Source organism: Rhopalosiphum maidis, chromosome 2, assembly GCF_003676215.2.
Source record: "Rhopalosiphum maidis isolate BTI-1 chromosome 2, ASM367621v3, whole genome shotgun sequence".
Taxonomy (NCBI): Eukaryota; Metazoa; Arthropoda; class Insecta; order Hemiptera; family Aphididae; genus Rhopalosiphum; species Rhopalosiphum maidis.
Genome location: NC_040878.1, coordinates 63,235,039 through 63,257,034, shown reverse-complemented (window position 1 = coordinate 63,257,034; position 21,996 = coordinate 63,235,039). Strand labels below are relative to the sequence as shown.

At 28.7% G+C, this 21,996-nt stretch overlaps 4 protein-coding genes across 4 annotated transcripts; all 4 read left to right on the top strand.

Moving 5' to 3' along the window:
* The first annotated feature begins 2,598 nt into the window (after nucleotides 1-2,598).
* Nucleotides 2,599-4,301, top strand: LOC113551744 (UDP-glucuronosyltransferase 2B2-like). The gene has a single exon (XM_026954190.1). It carries the CDS (start codon nucleotides 2,950-2,952, stop codon nucleotides 3,808-3,810), a length of 861 nt encoding a protein of 286 aa, XP_026809991.1. The 5' UTR covers nucleotides 2,599-2,949; the 3' UTR covers nucleotides 3,811-4,301.
* Nucleotides 4,302-9,753: 5,452 nt separating this feature from the next.
* Nucleotides 9,754-17,384, top strand: LOC113551743 (UDP-glucuronosyltransferase-like). Its single transcript, XM_026954189.1, is given in 5 exon segments — nucleotides 9,754-10,814; nucleotides 10,817-10,848; nucleotides 16,245-16,464; nucleotides 16,713-16,932; nucleotides 17,052-17,384. Coding segments are annotated over 5 exon segments (1,551 nt in total). The 5' UTR covers nucleotides 9,754-10,015; the 3' UTR covers nucleotides 17,332-17,384.
* On the top strand, nucleotides 14,955-16,126 carry LOC113551745 (UDP-glucuronosyltransferase 3A1-like). The gene has a single exon (XM_026954191.1). The coding sequence runs from the start codon at nucleotides 15,287-15,289 to the stop codon at nucleotides 16,124-16,126; it is 840 nt and encodes a 279-aa protein (XP_026809992.1). The 5' UTR covers nucleotides 14,955-15,286.
* Nucleotides 17,385-19,649: 2,265 nt separating the features above from the next.
* Nucleotides 19,650-21,674, top strand: LOC113554110. Its single transcript, XM_026957806.1, has 3 exons — nucleotides 19,650-20,100; nucleotides 20,488-20,732; nucleotides 21,471-21,674. The coding sequence occupies exons 1-3, from the start codon at nucleotides 19,930-19,932 to the stop codon at nucleotides 21,514-21,516; spliced, it is 462 nt and encodes a 153-aa protein (XP_026813607.1). The 5' UTR covers nucleotides 19,650-19,929; the 3' UTR covers nucleotides 21,517-21,674.
* Nucleotides 21,675-21,996: the final 322 nt, after the last annotated feature.

The window sequence follows — 21,996 nt, the reverse complement described above, 5'->3', positions numbered from 1 at the left end:
GTATACGGGGATTGAGTAATACCATTACTTATTATTTACCATGATTTACCAGATACTACACATACGTAATACACAGTACTGTCAGTACTTACTACTTACCTACTCAGTAGGTAATTTTATAATTTATTGTTTGTTTTTATTTTTATTTTTATTTATTAATGATGTACATGCATCTAAAGACTACGAACTACCAATGACCAATAACATTATGCTACGCTTGATTTGAATTACATACAAATTATTATTTACCAAAAAACAAATCATAATCTATTATTAAAATTAAAAACTGATATACCTACAAATTTACGTAAGTTTTTTAAATAGTTTTAAAAATAATAACTCAGTTTTTTAAAATTTTTAATCGAAAATATATATAATCAAAATTTTTGTGGAGGTCAAAGATTGCATGTGAAACTGCGATTAGGAGGACAGACGAAGAACGTCTAGGCATTGGGCTGCAGACGGAGAGAACATCAACACCCGATAGGACATTATTATCTCCTTACACGATCGTCCGGACACGATTAGAGATAGATAGAATGACAACAACAAAAGGGTGTGTGTGGGTTGTGGTGAAACACGAGTTTATGGTGGTGGTTACGGCTACACGACCGTGCCGAGCATAGACATAACGCTACTTCACAACCCCAAAACGAATTCCGCTGGTACACGCAGCACCACATTGCACGCATAGCGACCAACCGTCAGTCAAACAACAACAACAGCTACAGCATCACCAGCTGTGCGCACTGCCACACAACACGACGGCACAACCCCTTTAACTACAATGACGAATTCATTTGTATTCACAATTGGCAATTTTCACCATACGGCGACTTCGGGCAATTCCACGCGTCAGACCTCAGGTTCTTCCGAGGCCAAATCAGATGAATATATACATCTATTCAGACACCAACTATTACTATGTAGAATGATCAGGTATTAATTCTGTCTATAACTAATGTCCGGCTTTCGGTCTGAACGATAGATGGCACTGCAGTATAGATAATATATATTAGCATTGATTATAAATACAAGTACTAAGCAGTATTAGTATTTATCACCGGCGTTATTTATTTAGCCCGTGGTATTTATAGTGCTTATAATCAATAATAATAGCCTAGAGTGCCTAGACATTAGAGCAGCGGTTCCCAACCTTTTTAGTTGTGCGAACCGTCAATTTTGTAAAAAAATCTTTGATATATATAATATTATTAGGTATATAATAAAAGTATATAATAATATTATTTTAAATATATACGTTAGTAAGTAATGTACTAATGTTAAAATTATATGGTCCACGGCCCATGGGTTAGAAACATAGACGTAATAGAATTATTATTATATAATATAATATTATGTCTATGGTTAGGAACCGATACTCTAGACTTCTAGAGCATAAAAACAGTAAAAAAAAAATATATATAATAAATAAATTGTTGGTGGTTGACAGTTAAGATAAAAAAGCTACAAAACAGATACGTACAAAAATTTTAATGTACATGGTATCGTTTGAGGAGATAGAGTTATTTTACGAGTGAATATCCTGCAATATCGTAACAAATTTAATTTCAAATGTTCATAAAAAAATTAATGTGATTTTCCAGTAAACTATTTTTTATTATAAGATAACTATAGAAGTATTAAATACTAAAACAAAATCGATTTTAATGAATAATTTTGCACCTGTTTTTCCTTACTTTATATTCTAAGTGAAGTAATGAATGAATTGATTTTATAATGGTATGGTGTTGTTTTGTTTATAAAGTATAAATATGATAAGTTAAATTATGAAATTCTTCAATTTTCAACTTTAAAGGTGATTTATTGATTTTTGATAGAAAATTTGATCTAGTTTGTACTTTCATAAGGAAAATTCCTAGTAGCTATATAAAACAAAAAAAAAAATAAGGAAAAAAGAAAACTTTCGACAATTTTTAAATTATTTAGCACTTAGTTAGAAATATATTTAATTTTAATTTTGTATAGATAAAGATTCAAAATTAAATACAAGATCCTAAATAAGTTATTCATATTTATGGATATAAAAATATTTAAAATAAATATACACAATTTTATTTTATTATATTTATAGTATATAAAATAATGAATTAGAAAAATAAAAAATATTGAGTACGAATCACTGTGATGGATTTAATACATTTTAAATTTTACTATTTAATACAAAAAGGATTTTGAAAATCTAAAATTCAAACTTTAAGTCAAAGAAGAATTTTTACAATTATTAAAATTGATATCAGTAATCAGTCCATAACAATTACACAAAACATACAAAACAAATACATTTATCACTCAGCTAATACTCTAAAGTGATCTAAAGCGATAATTACCTACCTAATAATTATTTAAATATTTTAAATGTCGTTTAAATGAAAATAATTTATAAATCTTAAAGATTTCTGCTAACGAATAACGACAATCGAAACATTCGTAACGATTATAATTATTGACTAGGTAGGTACCTACTGGTAAACTATATATATCATGTTCAGAGAAAAATTCTTAAATGACCATATTCACCAAAATAATAATAATTAAAAAAAAATCGATAGATTATAATAATAAAAATTTAAAGTAATGTGAAAAGGTATAGTTAATTATATAATACACTTTTAAAACTCCGTCGACGCAAAACTGCAGTTTGACGGTGCGTAAACGAACTATAATGAATTTATTTTAATATACAGACAACGAACTATACGTATAGGTAGGTTAGGTTATATTATATATTTTTATCTGCGCTATATGTCGAGGCGGATTCAATTACGTTGCTAACGCGCGCTCGTTGGTATGTAATATGTACACGATGTACCTATTGAGCATATATACATAGATGCATTATACACGCGCGCGACGCATACAGTTTAAGTGCACGTTTCGACAATCAGTCACATATTATAAAGTTCACGCGACACAACGCCGGCCATTATGGTTAACGCTACCGTAACGTATTATTTGCTCGTCGCAGCCACCGTGGCCGCGTCTTACCGCGCGTCCGCGGCTCGCATACTCGGTGTGTTCCCGCACCACGGGTACAGCCATCACATGGTGTTCTTGCCTTACCTGCGGACACTGGCAGACCGCGGACACGACGTGCACGTTATCAGCAACTTTGATTCGTCGCATCCGAACATCACCGACATCAGTGTCGAGGGCTCTATGCCCATGTTCAACAACAACGTCACTTTACCGGACAATGCCGGGCACTTCGGCATTGTCAGCGCGTTAACGGACATGTTCATACTGTACGGCTTAGCCAAGACAACGGAAGCCGTGTTCGACGCACCGGCCGTCCGGAGTCTACTCGACGACCACACCGCGTCGTTCGACTTGGTTATCGCCGAACATTTCAATAGCGAGCTGCCGCTTGGTTTCGCCGCAAAATACCGCGTGCCGTTCATTTTGCTCAGTAGCTGTCCACTGACGCCGTGGACCATGTCCCTGGTCGGCCAGCCGCAACAGATAGCGTACAAGCCGTCCGTGTTTAGCGGCCTGCCGGAACGAATGGACCTCGGCCAGCGGCTGACCAACACGGCCGTAGCGGTCGTGTCCGCTGCCGTGTTTCGGTTGATGAACCGGCCTTGGAGCCAGAGGACGCTGAAAAAACGCTTGGGCCTGGACGTGTCCCTGGACGAATTGGCGTCCAACGTCAGTCTGGTGTTGGTCAACACGCACTGGTCCTTAAACGGGGTATCGCCGGCCATGGCTGCTGTAAAGGAGACCGGTGGGATGCATATCATGCCTCCTAAACAATTGCCACTCGTTAGTATATACAAATGTATTTTATAAGTTATATTACTAGATTAAGTCGACTTGTATATAGTAACGCAAATGTCGCAAATCATTTTACTTCAATCGTGGTTATCATGTTAAGTGTTTTTAAATATTATAGCATTATCATTTTCGTCGTTTGCATTATCCTAAGTAAAGCATATGATAAGATGTACATTTTATATATTATTAGACTAAAATTATGTATAAAAGATACTATAGGTAATTTAATAGATACTTAGCTAAACTTAGGCTATACATATACGATATATATTTATTGCTATTATGTGATATATATAATATGTAAACTATTTTATAGTTTTGTCAAATTATTCGGATCATATATTTTGTACGATAAAGAGAGTAAAAGATGCATTGATAATGTACGCTACTCTGTTATAATTGTAAAGAAAACAACTTAAATTGATATTCTCAGCTATTAAATTATGTCTCAATATTTTTATAAACCACGTTATAATTTTTTTATTAATATAAATTACATAACTGTATTACTGTAATAGTACCTGCAAATTTATAAATATTTGGATTTAATTAACCCCAGGAAGCAAAACTTTGTTGAGGGTTAATGAAAACAATAATCGATAGGACGATAGACGATAGTTATTTGATAGTGGTTGGTAGTATTAATAACATTACGTAATAATGTAATATAGTCAGGACTCAGGAATGTAAACTAAACTCAATATATAAGTATATACCTAAGTACAAAATATGGGACATTTTTCCCCGATAGTATAAAAATAAAAAACAATTGAACGGTAATTATCATTGATATCTGATGTTGTTTCGATATATATTTATAAACTACATACTTCTACTAAGAATCTAAAAAAATACTGGTTTTTTTTTTTAAATTTGTAAGACGAAATAAATTGTTTTATTTAAAATTGTGATTTTTTTCGATATTGATGAAGTAATTGACGTATTATATTTTCAAACAAATTGACCCATGTTTAATTCAAAAGTATTCTTCTTAGGAAAAAATTGTAAAATGTATAACAGGATTTTTAAATAAGACAGTTATGGACAAATAATATGGATATAATTCGTAGCTTCTGTTGACGTTTAATCAAAAAAAATTATGATACATAAAGCGATAAAGCTTACATAATGCAAGAAAATATTGTATAAACAGTAAACACTACAAACTATAAAGAAAGGAAAGTATCCCCTAACTCCTGAGTAAAAACCTCTATTTATATATTTTTAAGGTTTATTATTTAGTTTCGGTATGAAAAACCTTGTATTAAATTTTTAAATCATAGATTTAAAAATAAAATGTTCTTACATTTAAAAACTGAAGTACTTAATACGGAATAATTTCAATTTTAATTGATTTCTTCAAAATTCTAACGTAAAACATAAAACGCTTATAGGTAACAAATATTTTGATTATGTATTTTCGATATTTTTTAATTATATATGAACATTTTATTAAAAACCTTGTATTACATTTTCAAGGTTTTTAATTAAGTCAAAAGTTTTTTATCGACATTCATAAAAAAAAAATAAAAAAAATTGAAAATGTCTAACTAGCTCAAAAAATAACAATATACTTGGAAAACGTTTAAAAATCTTAGTATAAACATTTGATGGACATTTCAAGTATCTAGTGTTATTCGTTTTTGTGTTTGCCAAAAACAAACAATATTTTATTAAATACTAGTTTCATTATCGTTTTTCCTTAGTTTTTTTCCGGTTATTTTGAGAATAGTAAAATAAAAAAACACACATCATTGTTAAATCAATATGATCATTTCTTCACTAGGTTAGGTTTGGGTCAATAGTTTTTAAGTTATTATAATTACAATTATTATACAGATTGGACATTACGGAATGCTTATTAAGTAAATCAAATAATCTAATACAATGAGAAAAGTAAAAATTAAAATGTACAAAAACCCTATTACGCAATTATATTTTTATCGTTATTTATTTATATATTTTTATCACCCGAATATTATGTGGTGAGCATAAAAAACTATGTACTTATAATTATATTATAAGTGAAGTATTATATTATGTGCAACGTGATAATATGAGGAAGATACATTGATAAGTACATGCATAAATATTAAAATACAAGTAATAATAATTAATTAGCTACTAACTAATTATTAATTACTAATAATAGCGATAAGAAATTATATTGTAGTAGTTAATTCTTACATATAAATAAGACTTTAAGTATACACTATAAAATATTAAATAACACAACTACACAAGCAAATTAAATTATTATGTTTAAATAAAAAAATAAAAATACTCAATATAACAGATAATAATATACCTAATAATAAATAATAAATATATTCAATAAATCAAACGTAGGGGGTATTATATTTAATATTATATATTATATATAAAGATAGACGCAAAATACCGCAAAATTTTTTTGGGAGACTACTTCATATTATTTTTAAAAATTATGTACGCTTAAAACTAAGATTACTATATTTTAAATTTAGAGGTCTAAGTATATATTTGTGCCAAAGTAAATTTATCTATAGCTGCTTAAAACTATAATAGGAACTAGTTAATTATATACTATTATATACAGTTAGATAGTAGGTATAAAAAAATATAAATATGATAATATAATAAATAGTAATAACTAATAAAAACAAATACTTATTATTGTAGATATCAATCATTATTAAGTATAGGTACAATAATTATTAATACATTATTATAGTTGGAATTTGGTTGTTATTTTTTTTTTTTTTGAAAAAAATACTTTTCGTTACATAAAACAGTTTTGAAAATAGTATCGTCAAGTAACTACTAAAGTAATCAATATTAATCATTAGAATATAATAAGTAATATTAGAAGGATAAGCTTCAGATATCAAATAAATTATATGATACTTATTGTTGTATTTTATAAGGCAATTGTTATTACAATAACAAGTATATCATATTTTTATAAAATATTAATAAATGTTAGTAATTTATATTTTTTTTATTACCTACTTTTCATTCAAATTTTTTTATTAGAATTATAACATCTTATTATAGCTTCCAAAAATAGAATGAAGGGTGATTGGCGAGCAAAGTGGGAAAGGCGCGCAGAGCTTACTAGCGACATAATATATAGGTACAGAAATATTCACACGTTAAATGTATTAAAAACATAAATTAATAAATAGAAAATTATACAACACGTGACAATATTACAAGTCTTATATTAAAAATGTACATCAGTGGTTCACAAGCTGTGCTCCGCGGGGCCCTAGGGCTCCGCGAGATTAGTCTAGGGCAGTGGTTCTCAACTGGTGTGCCGCGATATTGTCTAGGTGTGCCACGAGAAATATTATTAAATACTAAAAACAGTGCGAAGTTGACGAAGTTGTGGTTGTCAAGTGCGTGAGTGTGCCGTGAAAACTTGTGATGTAGAATAGTGTGCGTGAACCAACAAAGGTTGAGAACCACTGGTCTAGGGGCTCCATGACTACCTGGGCATATCTGTATTTATTAAATTAAAATTATTATTATATTTCTCAATTATTGTTGTTTCAAATAGACATTTCTGATTTTTGTAGCTCCGTAATTGTTTTTAGACACATAAGGGCTCCACGAATAAAAAAGTTTGAGAATCACTGATGCAGTGATGTACATTATTGTATACTTTGACCTCAGTATTAAACTATTAACAAATAACTATTTTACGCGAGAAAATGTATTAAGATTAATATTTAATTGCAATACTGCAGTATGTTATATTATATATACACAAAAAAAAAATAGTAATCACTTGCATCAATAAGTTTAATTAATAATTATGCATTTTTTTAATGTTATATCAGTTGTTTTAATTGTCAATCGAAATCATTCATTCATCGCAATAGCATACAGTTTATATAATCCAATATTTAAGTTTCTACAATTATTATTTTACGAAAAAACGGAATGAAAATAAATTCCGAGGAAACAATAAAGTTGTGACTAATTTTGTCGAAAATTTACTAAAAATAATATTTCACACAAAAGAAGCCACACACATCATTATAAAACAAATACGTTTATCATTGCGTTGCTTAGATACAATTCATACAAGTTTCTATACACGACATTCATATTTTTCTTAAATTATGGCGAATGAATAATAGAGGTAAGATTACTCGTATAATTAACACTGTTGTTAATATTCATGAGATACTAGTTTTTTTTTACGAAACATAATTGTAATTTTTAAGTTATTCATACAGTTCATTATACTTATGCAATAAATGTATATATTAGAACAAATATAACTTATTCTGTGTACTTCATAATAATTAAACGTCCATTGTATATAGTATCTTAGTTTTTGTATTAATTTTTAAATAACAAAGCTTTATTAATTTATATAATATACCAGTTAAATATTCAAAACTAATAACGAAAGGTTTTTACCAGCAAACATAATTGAAATAATTGGTATTATAATATACTATATTTTTTTATATGTACCTATAGATATAAAAAAGAGTGAAAACGAATGTATATACATTAATACGTTATACACATTGTAGAAGCAAATTTACATATTCAAAAATCAGTAAACTAGCCGATAGGTCTTTGTGAAAGCTTTATAAATAATTTATGATAAAATTTTTTTTTTATGTAAGATCGCATTTTATAAATACAAAAACAACAAAAACATTATGTACGAATGTACGATTTACCTACTCTAAAATAGATCTAATTAACTAGAGATGAAAAGATAATGTATTTATACAATTTATTCATCTTAAAAAAAAACTAAAATTAATAAAAAAAAAATACTGGATCAATATTATGCAAAACTGTAATGAATATAAAGTTATTGAAACCACGTAAAGAACAAAAAGGTGTTAAGAAAATATTGAAGACATTTTACTCATTTTAGATTAATAAAATTAAAATTCGGTGTAACTGTAAGCTTATATTTTCTGACTTCTTACGCTTCTATATCAATTCGTGTACCACGATAGTTGGCTGGATAATATACGTCTTATAATTGTGAATAAATTCAATTTACAACACATCAATCAGTTATATTCATTTGATCCAACGAAAATTGATCGCAAATATCAATTATACATTGCTATTATACTATATTTTATCTGATTTAGTTACAATCATTTGTTGTTCAAAAATGTTTAAATTTCAACAATTTATATTTTTTGAAAAATTACAAAATCATAAAAATTGTTAGATAATAAATCGTTATTATACTTTAAATATCCAATGTTGTCAACATTTGAATTTCAATCATTCATAAAAATTTGATATGCCTATACGTTAAACTTTTTTTTAATTTTCATAAAAAACATAAAAAATTCTTTTAATACATTTTTAATCTTTTTTACACACAACCAAAAACCAAAATTAATAATAAAAAATATCAAATGCCTATAAAAAACTCAAAAAGAGACAATATGTTTTATACATTTATCATGTCTAAATAATGCTAATATAAATATTTTGATGACAAATTTAAGTCACTATAATTATTGTTAATTTTTATTAAATTTACAGCAAAAACACATAATCAATTTTGTTAGAATTTAGTTTTGAGTAAATTTTCATGTTTTTTCGTAATTATTTTTTTTTTTTGTTTTTCGTTTATTTTGAAAAGTGCTAGTAAATTTTCTCAAAATAAAAATAGATCCAAATATGATTACAATAGTCAGAAATATAGTTGTTGATGATTAGAATATTTCTTTTTTGTTAGGTATAAAAAAGTGTTATAAGACAAAATAAAAACATAAATATATTATTGTAAAATCAATACAATTATCGTTTCGCTCAAAAACTAAAATTCTACTGTGTTCGACATTCATCTTTCCACTTAATAAAAAATTGTATGTATCAATTTTTTTAATAATTTAATACTTACACTCAGCTCTGCTTAACGCGGCTAGCAAATAGCAATTAACCCTATTTAATCGGTTCAACTATTCGCCATTCTAGAAAACTAGTCACATCAAACTATTCTGAGTACACATTATATTCTTATCTGACCAACATTACTCGTTAGCGATGTTCAATACCTATTATACAAAATGCATATTATATCTACGTCATCTATCTCGTACGTAAGTCGTTTTACAGTATGAGCTCAGTTTAAACGTGACCACAACAACGTAATCGACTATTACATTATTAAGAAACTGTACACAATATACACCTTATACCTATAGTTGGCACGCGGCAAGTTGACACGCTGCCAGCAACCATGGTTAACACCATTGTAACGTATTATTTGCTCGTCGCGGCCACCGTGACCGCGTATTACCACGCGTCCGCGGCTCGCATACTCGGAGTGTTCCCGCACTACGGGTACAGCCATCACATGGTGTTCTTGCCTTACCTGCGGACACTGGCAGACCGCGGACACGACGTGCACGTTATCAGCAACTTTGATTCGTCGCATCCGAACATCACCGACATCAGTGTCGAGGGCTCTATGCCCATGTTCAACAACAACGTCACTTTACCGGACAATGCCGGGCACTTCGGCATTGTCAGCGCGTTAACGAACATGTTCATACTGTACGGCTTAGCCAAGACAACGGAAGCCGTGTTCGACGCACCGGCCGTCCGGAGTCTACTCGACCACCACACCGCGTCGTTCGACTTGGTTATCGCCGAACATTTCAACAGCGAGCTGCCGCTTGGTTTCGCCGCAAAATACCGCGTGCCGTTCATTTTGCTCAGTAGCTGTCCGCTGACGCCGTGGACCATGTCCCTGGTCGGCCAGCCGCAACAGATAGCGTACAAGCCGTCCGTGTCTAGCGGCCTGCCGGAACGCATGGACCTCGGCCAGCGGCTGACCAACACGGCCGTAGCGGTCGTGTCCGCTGCCATGTTTCGGTTGATGAACCGGCCCTGGAGCCAGAGGACGCTGAGAAAACGCTTGGGCCTGGACGTATCCCTGGACGAGTTGGCGTCCAACGTCAGTCTGGTGTTGGTCAACACGCACTGGTCCTTAAACGGGGTATCGCCGGCCATGGCTGCTGTAAAGGAGATCGGCGGGTACACGTCATACCACCTAAACAACTGCCAGTCGTTAGTACTTATAAAATATAATATATTATTATGGTCACTAAACATTTACTTTAGTATTATAAATTATAATATTTGATAACAATTTATATGCACTATATACTGTATAGTTATAGTGTTTAGTATAGAATCGTCACTTTAATATACAGTATAATATTATGTAACAATATTATTCTATATTGCATTATAGTTAAAAAAAAAGTCTATAAACTTTCAAACCATAGTTGTTTACTGATCTCTACTAATCTACACGCATAATATTTTTATCTTTTATCTTTTACACTCGTAATACGGGTATGACTATTACGGCGGGTATGTAGAACAATTTAGTTGGGTACTACCTAAGTTGTAGCGATGTAACGTAATTTAAAAATAATAATTTTCGGGGTGGACTACTGTAATGATATGCTCACACATCATAATTTATTGTATATTTTATTATTTTATTAAATAAATAACGGTAAAGTTGTCGCACGCAGATAACCGTCAATAAAAACCAATAATCGCCCTTAATTACTGATGAGGGAAACGATTTACATTGTTTGGTCACGTAGGAACTCACTCGTAGTTGTGACAATGTAACACAAAACGTGTGATCTATTTCGCTTGCCGCCAGAGACAAGGGATGGCCCAATGAGCATCTCCGTCGTCAGGGAGAAATCCGATTTCTCTAAAGACGCCGAGGCCTTTGATGGAGCCGCCTGCGACACTGGCAGGCTTGACCACGTCGTCTTCTCTCATCACTGCAGACGCACCACCCTTTTGGGTAACGTCTCTCTCCTGAGTGTAGGAGCACCAGTAATTTTAATAATATCTCTTTTACGAGTGCAGGCGCACCGCTAGAATTAGTAACATCTCTTAAGAGTGCATGAGCACCAAACAATTTAATAATAAACCCTTCAAGAGTGCACGAGCACCAGATACAGCCACCACATCGGAGACTGCGAGCAACAACTGGACCATTTTCACTTTAACGAAATAATTCAGTGTTATTCTTTATTTGGATCCGTGTGATTAACACATTCTAGTTTCATTAAGACAACAACAGGTTAACGAATTCAACAGCAAATAAGGTAAGGTGCATGAGCATCATTTTATTTGCGTTAATTTGTGTAAATCTGCTTTTCTATATTTAATGACTACGGTGTATTTGATCATATTCTCGAATCACGATCTCGAGAGCCCTCCGACCATCAAGAGAAAGGTAAAAGCGTAAATTTTAATAATTTTAATATTTACATCTGATAGGTAACTATATTTTCCTGCACTTATAAGTGTAGGGAAAAGGGTTCTACAGACCCGACATTTATTCAAGGCTTGGGTCCCTTGTATTTGTCACTTTAGTGTTTTTATCTAATTTAATTTAATTTTTATTCTTTTTTAATTTATTTTATTTTTGCGTTATTACACTACTGAAACAAAAGATAAACGTTACGTCTAGCGTCCACTGTCTATTCAAGAGTTTCTAAAAAATAATTTTTCAAAACCACCCCATATGCTACAAGTGAATATTATTTCATGTTAAAATTTTTAAAATTATAATTATTTAATTTTCATCGGTGTTCTAGGGTAGATTAGTGATATTTTTCTAGTTTAGAAATATTATATTATATAATTATCATATATCATTATTATATGCGGCTTAAAATAATCATCAGATTTGCAGCTAGATTAATATTTGTAATATTAATTATATCTATATAATATCATAATTTTCGCTAACGAATTTTTTTTCTAATTGCATTTGTATTTTTTTTTTTTTTATATATATAATGTTGAATGAAAACTATGTGTAGTGAAAAAAATCATAGTTTATTTCTAATCGATGCAGTGGCGTAACCAGGATTTTTTTTCGGGGATTTTTGTAAAGTACAATTTAAGATTTTGTAGCGATTTTCTTAGACCATTAAAAATTTAAATTATTTTTAAATTTTCTTGATATTTCATGAGAAAGGGCTGCAGCCTATTCAGCCCTCTCCCTCGCTACGCCACCGAATCGATGGATTTATGTAGATTTCCATAAATAATTGAAAAATAATAGTTATCGACAATATTACTATACTAAAATACATTGTAAGACACATTTTCAATTAAATATAAATAATTTTATTAAACAAGTTATATGAATCATAAGTAACCACGATAGTGATGAAACAACAGACAGACCACATGCTGTAAGTTAAGTGAAACAAAAGCTATTAAATATTGATGATATTAATGAGTCAAATTATCCATAGGCTCAATAGGCACGTATAACCATCTTTCACAACACGTAGAAATTTTGACAACATTATACACGCTAAAAAACCCCGGACCATAATTTATATGATATACCCTAAGTAATTTTTACTACAGATAGCAATTAGTAGCTATTTTATAAGCCGCTAGATACCCCAACATTATAAACATTTTAAAGTTAAAACTACTAAATTTTATGGTTAACATAATTGAGATCATGAAGTTACAGATATACATCATAAATTCATAAAACATATTTTACTCGTTTATTTGTATTCTTAGATATGGTTATGCATACAATCATAATCAAACGTTAGTGTACATTAATAACTTATCAATACTTAAAATAATATAGCTGATATTTTGAATCAAAAAATATTTTTTAGTATGAGAAAATGTGTACTTCTTCAAAAAAAAAAAACATTTAGTAATAGCTAAGTACATAATATTATCGTTGAAAATAAATATAGCTATCAATAATCAACTAAAAAATATTAAAATTGTATATTCAATAGAAGACATCTTATCTACAAGTGATTAATGCAACAACCCAATCTTATCTTTTAATAAAGTTGTATTATCTATAGTAGTATACCTACTCGTATTTCTTATAATTACTACTAATTAGTAGTTTTTTACGCATTAAATATTAAGTTGTTTATCATAAGTTGGTGATAAGCTATGATAAAGTCATGAGGTTTTTGTTCTCATCTTTCTCAATATACGATAAAACTATTGATATTTTAGTGTATAATTTTAATACACTTTTTAAGTATACGTATCTCTTTAACGTTTACCTAATTTATTAAATATTTTATTTGATATTATTGACTAAAGTACCTATTAAAATAAATATAACAGCTACAAAATCTATATTTTACATTTTAATCTATAAAATGTTTTATCTTAAATAATAGTTATAATACAAGAGTGTTCAATGTTCATATTATAGAATATTCTCATTAATAATATTTTATTCGTAATAAGCTACATACATAGTTAAAATGATTGTTTTATTTTAACAGTAATTATTGCTATAATAGTGGTTTCTCCAGCAGATATGGCAAATATTTTAGCTGTGTTCCCTCATCAAGGTTTTAAGTCATGATTTGGTTTACCCGCCTTATATTAAAAAACTCGCAAACAGAGGACACAACATCACTATTATCACCAACTATCCAACAAAACATTCAAACATAAATAATTTATCAATTAGAAGATCAATGCCTATAAACAATAATAAAAAAAAATCAGCCATATGGCCTTCGGGTAATACAATTAATGAAATATAACGTTCCATGAATATAATTTGGGGTTTTTATGATCACGGAAAAATATATGAAGCCTTATTTTCTTTAGACAGCGTGAAGGCATTATTAAATAGTTCTTTTAAGTTTGATTTACTCATTGCTGAACATTTTAATAATGAATTGTTTTTAGGATTTGTATTCAAGTTCGATATTCCTTTTAATTTTTATACTTTCGAGTAATTGCAACTTATTGTTTTAGAATCAGCATGCAATTGGACAGCCATATTCGTTAACCAATACACCTTCAACATTAACCGGCCTAGGCACACAAATGAGCTTTTATAGCAGAATTAAAAATACAATTTCTCATACAATTCAACTATTTGGTTTTAAACTGTTATTGTGTCGGATTAGAGACGAAAAAATCATCAAACGAAATCTTGACGTTGAGGTTTTATTGGACCAATTAATTTTAAACGATTAGTTTAGTTATGGTTAACTCCCATTTCATAATATTTGAATTTAAACCATTAATACCGGCTGTTGTAGAAATTGGTGGAATACACATAACGCCAATCAAAATTTTACCTATAGTAAGTGTCTAATTTTTATTATCATAATAATAGTTTTGTTTTCATCAGAACATGTAAAACCAGTCATATTATTACTAATTAGATATAACTACTATATATTTTAATACAAAATAAAAATCGTTGTACAACTCAAGTCAGTTTAGTTATATAGTTATTGTGTTATTATAATCACTCGGACACACAAATAACATTCTGATAAAAAAAAAAAAAAAAAGATTTATTTGTCTTTCTCTAATCAATAGAGATTAATAAATGGAGATAATTTTCTTCCGAAATGGCCGAAATACAAAGAAAAACGTTATAATATGTTTGTATTCTGGTAGTGAGTGTTCTATAGTATAATAATATAATAAAATCTATATGAAAATGATAAATTTTAGCTCACAAAACGTAATACAATTGTTAGTTATATTTCCGTTCTTTCAAGATGTATTGTGTGCAAATATTCTTGGTGTATTTCCAATCGAAGCACTTAGTCATCACATCATTTTTGACTCTTACATGTCCGAACTTCACCGTCGTGGCCATAATGTGACGGTATATTCACATTATCCAGACCTTGCTTCCGAACAATACAAGCGAATACAAATCATCAATGTGTCGTCTATATTGGACCCAAATTACGTGACCATGGACCATATGTACTCGCCATCAATTTTGAATAATTATAAACACATGTTTCACATCATGCGTAACGGAGAAACATACACTCAGACTGATGCACTGCGTCAACTGTACGACCAGCCAGAAGACATTTACGATTTAATTGTAATCGAAACATGTAACACCGATCTATACCTAGCGTTGATAGAACGATTCAAAGCCCCGTTCATTGCATGGACTACATCTCCATTATTCGTATGGTCTGCTGATCGCACGGGGACGCCCACTCATCCTGCATATATACCAGTACTAATGACATCATACGGATCACAGATGAATTTTGTAGAACGGACTTGTAACACATTATTGCGATCGATAGCTTTTCATAAATATTATACGGAATCATCAATATTCTCTCAAAAAATCGCTTCAAAACTTTATAAAAATGCATCCCAATTAGATCAGTTGGTGTTGAAGACTAGCTTGTTATTTGTAAATACATATCATTCTTTATGGGACAGTAGGCCACTACCACAAAACGTTGTCGAAGTAGGAGGTCTGCACGTGAAACCATCAAAACCTCTAGAAGAGGTTTGAAAACAAACAAAATAAAAATTAATTTTATAACATTAATCCATTGTTGAATTGTTTTATAGTAATTTTGTAGTATTTATATTATATTTTTATTAATTCAATTATTTTTACATGTATGCAGGACATTCAGAAATATATTGACGAAGCTGAGAATGGAGTCATTTATTTCTGCATGGGTAGTTTATTAAGGGGTGAAACTTTTTCGGCCGAAAAAAGACAGATGTTCTTAAATGTCTTTAATAAAATTCCACAACGAGTTCTGTGGAAATGGGAAGGTGACCTACCCGGAAAACCATCCAATGTAATGATTCGCAAATGGATGCCTCAACGAGATATTTTAGGTGAATATACCTACCTATAATATAACATATATACGCATTTAACATATTGTGTGTTGTTTAAAATTTTATGTATGTTTGTAAATGTACGATTTATATTACAGCAATTTTAAGTTTTACATTTAAATTTCAGTATATACGACTTAACTACGTATAATTGTTATACGTTTAAATTTTTGACCATGAATGCGTAATTAGTTTATTATTATTAATTATTATATGTAAGTAATGTTTTTTTTATTTGTATACAGCCCACCCTAATGTTAAACTATTTATATCGCATGGTGGCCTATTGGGAACTACTGAAGCTGTGTATGAAGGTGTTCCAATATTATCAATGCCAATTTTTGGTGATCAAATGACAAATATCAAAGCTGTTGTAAGTAAAGGAGCTGCAGAGATGATGAATTATGGAGATTTGAATGAAGATGAAATTTTTATAAAAATAACATCCATGCTTACAAATCCTAAGTAAGTATATCATTATTATTTTTAATACCGCAGACTGTTATCCATTACAACAATACGTAATAATAATATGTTCTATGCATGATGTGTGTTTATAATTTTTACTTATTTGTTAAACATAGATACAGACTAAAGGCTAAACAGTTATCAGAAGCTTTTCGTGATCGGCCTATGTCTCCTTTAGAAACTGCAGTGTATTGGACAGAATATGTCATCCGACACAAAGGGGCGCCGCAACTTCGGTCTGCCGCTGTCGGTATGCCATGGTACCAATACTATTTAATCGACGTACTAGTTGTAATTTTCTTAACTGTAACAACAAGTTTTGTTTTACTATATTGCTTAATTTTTAAAGTTCTTTTAAAATTGTTGAATAGAAAATTTAAACAGAAAAAATCTTAATAATTAAGTGAATTTGACTTGAGTGTTATTAATAAAATATACTAAAACCTATATTATAAACTTCTTATTATTAGTGCTTATTTAATATATTATATATTATATACTATACTGAATTTTGGAAGTTGGAAGTTGGAAATATTATTAAATTTCTACGTGTTTAAAATGTTTCAAACATAATTATAAAATAACCTACTTATAAAAGATACGTTATTAAGGTTTAAATGTTCAATGCTGTTTAACTGTAGGTACCTTTAACGTGGTTATACAACTATATTATGTACAAAATATTTATATTTTATAAAGGTACCCAAAAATCTTATAACTAATAATTAACTATACCTGTTAATTTTTATTAATTTATATTTGTCAACTGTTATAGGTACACCGTTTATCAGGATGAATATTTTCATAGCATAAATAACTTAAAATTGATCTTCGTATAATTTTGGAAATATTGTGTATACTTAGGTATAGTAAATTAGTAAATAATAATGTATATGAAATCAATAATGGTTAAAAGTTTCAAGTCTCTACAAATAATATATTTTAAATTACTAACATCAAAATATTAGTTATATTTGTTATTTTTGTTAAAATATTCATTTTTTTTTAGTTTGTACTTTATTAAAAAAAAAAAATTAACATGTATCTATTTTTGATATTTTTAACTTATTGTAAGAACAACTCATGACTTCACGAGGAACCTTATACTACATTTTCAAGCTATTTTCTCACAGACAAAATGTTTTCAAATACAATTTAAAATATTTGTAAATACTAAATAGTAAATAGTAAAAAATGGGCATAAATATTTTAGAAATTATCCTGTCAAGAAAATGCTAATAAATTTTTATTAAAAACTGAAGTTTCTAATAAAAATTAAAAGTTGAAGATTGAAACATTTTTATTGTTCAAAATGTGAAAACAGATACAAAGAAAAAATACATAAACATCATTGTAAAATCAATACATACATCGTTCCACTCAAAATTTAAAACAGTAACAATTTTTTTGAATTCTTAAGCACTTTAAATCACTTGCTTTCAAAAAATAAAATAAAAAGAAAGTGGGTAATTTCTTAAGTACTAAATTGCTCGTTCTAAAATAATTATTGAAGTAATATATCCAATATAGTCTCTACAAATATTCTGTCTGGACAATCCTTGCTTTAACATTAATAAAAAATTATAAAAATAATGAATGTTAATATTAAAAAGTCTTTAAATATCCATTAATACGAGTAGAATGGTATTCATTAACAATGATTTACTCTACAAAAATAGCAATACCCTCGTAAAAGAGCAAATAAAATATATGAGTATAGTGAAACTGAAATTGTCTTGTCTCACAGTCATTGGCAAATGACAATTGTGTCTCCAACAGTTTCAGGGTATGACATTAAATCACTATTCATTTTCATTATAAATGCAACTAATATAAACAATTTAAATATAATATCTAACGAGTAATGCCTATAATGGACATATTAATGGTCAAGGCCTAAGATACAGAATATAATATAATGCTTGGGCCTTGTGCCTTAGTTTTTTTTGTGAGCATACGAAAATATGTTCTTACAAAATTTATATAAATATAAAAAATACATTTTACTTTTAGGATAATAATTATATAATGGATTAAATTATTTTGAGTTGTTTTTTAATATATTGTGTGAACTATTTATTTTATTATAACTTATGATATACTTATTGATATACCTATACCTATTATAATTTTTTTGTTTTAATTACGTTTACAAATATCAATCACTTTCCCATGAAAATTAATGAAAATGTAATATCGACAATATCGTTATAAATTTATAATCATAACGATATTACCTACTGGCTACTGGCTACTTATATTAGATAACATTATCAAGTCCTGAATCTAAAGATTCTAAAATATATCATATATGTACCTAATACCCATAGACGTATAATATATTACATAATAATATAATAGTATAAATAGTATATAGTACGTATATTATACGTCTATGTTACTACCTACTTGCAACAGTTTCTGATTCTGAGTTCTGCACTTCTGCCTAAATCACGATTTAAGATAATTATCTTAAATCGTGGCCTAAATTTAATATTACAAGTAGAAACAGTAGAAACTGCAGACTTGGCCACAGGGAAGGAAAATAACAGCTCGCAGTCGAGCTATAACATCAGGGAAGGTGTGAAGGAATAAAGAGTAAAGACTGACTCACGCCATTTTGTAATTTTGATAATGTTATGATTTTGGCGCGTAAATAGTCAAATTATTAAAATGTTATCAACTGATAATAAACTGTTTTAAATTATTACACAGAATATAGGTAACAATTATTATAATATCAGCTTTATAAAGGTGGTTATTAATATTATATTGTTCTTTAGTTCTGTAATATTATGCCTAACGCTTGTCTCCTATGCGAATATCCATCAGTTTAGTGTTATGTATTTTGTATTATGTTGAGTACATTGTTTTTATTTATTGACTTAGCGTTTTCTTTCTTTAAAGTAAATACATATATTTGAAATTTAATTTCAGATTTGTATGATTAGTATTAATTTATTATTGTCGGTTAATTGTACCAAATAATAAAATATGAATTTTAATGATATGCATGCCTTAGCTAAACGTATAGATACTCAGGTTAAATCATTGGAGGCAAAAGTAGCTCATCCTATGAGTATGATGTATTCTAACAATTCTAGTCAAGGAGTCAAAGTACTATCGATGTTGAAAGATATGATCAAGGATGTGGAAAATAAAAAGGTATTCAAAAATAAGTTATTTATTTACTTATATTGTTACATTTATCTGTCTATCTAAAATGGGGGGGTGTCTTCAATATTTTAGGCAGCAGAATACCTATCATTTTTTAAAATTTCAATTGCGTTTATAAAAAAACATGTATTAAATAATTGAAAATATATTAAAAAATATGTGATATATGCTTTTAATGTGTTTGCAAGTCTCAAATAAAGGAAGATCGACCTGAAAAAGTGTGTTGAAGACCTCTGATCCTTAGATACATATTACTATATTATGATATTATTACTATTATATCAAATTAATAACTATTAATTTTAGTTAGTTATTACTAATTAGTATTTTTTTAAATTTGAACCAAAAATTAATTAATATCCTTTCTGTTTATAGAAAGAAATCGAGAGTTTGATACAAGAAGAAAATTCAACGTGGTCTGGAATGGTCGAAGATTACAACTCTGTTGCTAAATTTAAATCAGAAGTTGTTGCTAATTTGAATGAATATGAAAATATGTGGTCGTCTAACTATCCTGATTATAAACCATTTATATCATACAGTCATTCTGATTCAGTAAATGAAGAATTAGATTCTCTCAATGAACTTAATATTCACGATGATAGACAAATTGCAGATCAGTATCCTTTTACTTTATTAATTTCACCAATAGTAAAATAATATGGTAGGATAATATTTCTATGTTCAATCTGATTTTTATACATATAGAAAAACTAATTTTTAACAAAGGTATTCTAATTCTATATTTTAAAGTACTCATTTATATTAAATATTACATTTTAATATATTCATTATATTACTTAAATACCTGACATTGGATTAGTTTTCATTTAATTTTTTTTTTTTTTTGTTAAATATGATATATTTAATTTAAATAGACTTTAATTTTAGTGCAAACATTTTATTAAACAACAAGAATATTTCATCAGAATTAATTTAGTCCAATCTATTTAAACCCTATTCAAGTTAAGAACACAACTTGGCGGCTAACCTTGTATACAAAGATGAGGCCTAACTATAGATAACAGTTGTATAGAAAATTTACTTTGGGGGAGTGACAACTGAAAGTCGCCTGACTGCTACCTGAGAAAAATTGGTTGTTGAGATTGTTTTTAAATTGAATAAATTAAACTTTTATTTCATGTTCCAATTTATAATACAATTCATGGTAAAACAAATTTCAAAGGACCTAGAAAAGAGTTTATTATATAGAAAGTTAATTACATCAATATTTATATCATAATATATCTCAAGTCGACGGTGTTTTATATTAATTATATTTATTAATGATATTAAAGTTATTAAAAAAAATAACAAAATAAACAAATGTGATATATTTCCTTATATTCTACCATAAGATCTTTAAATGATAGTCTCAACAATGTCAATATCACAATGTCTTAATGTTCTTGTTTGTATGCAGTGGATGTTGGTTGGTAAAAAACAAAATATTTTGAAAAATACCCTTCTATCTTTTAAAAGTGTATATTATTATGTGTTGTGCATAAACAAGTTTACAATGTTTTCTTTTTAGTATCTTGTATTTTAAATAAAAAGTAAAGTAAAACCATTTTATTGTGATTATCTTCATTTTTTAAATATGAATATGTTACCACTGGAAATTTCCTTATTCATATTATTCACTGATTATATTGTATTCACCGCTCATAAAACCTGCTTATTATATAAACATTTTGTATAAATTGTAGATTTTCCTTTTAACAATAAAAAATATATATATTTGAATGTATTTCAATAGTAATTTCAATATCTTATTTTTATTTGAAATATATTTTTAATTTTATTACTTACTTATTTTAGAATAAATATATTTTTTAAATTTTTGTTTATTATTGATATTTAAGTAAGAACCTAACATTTTCA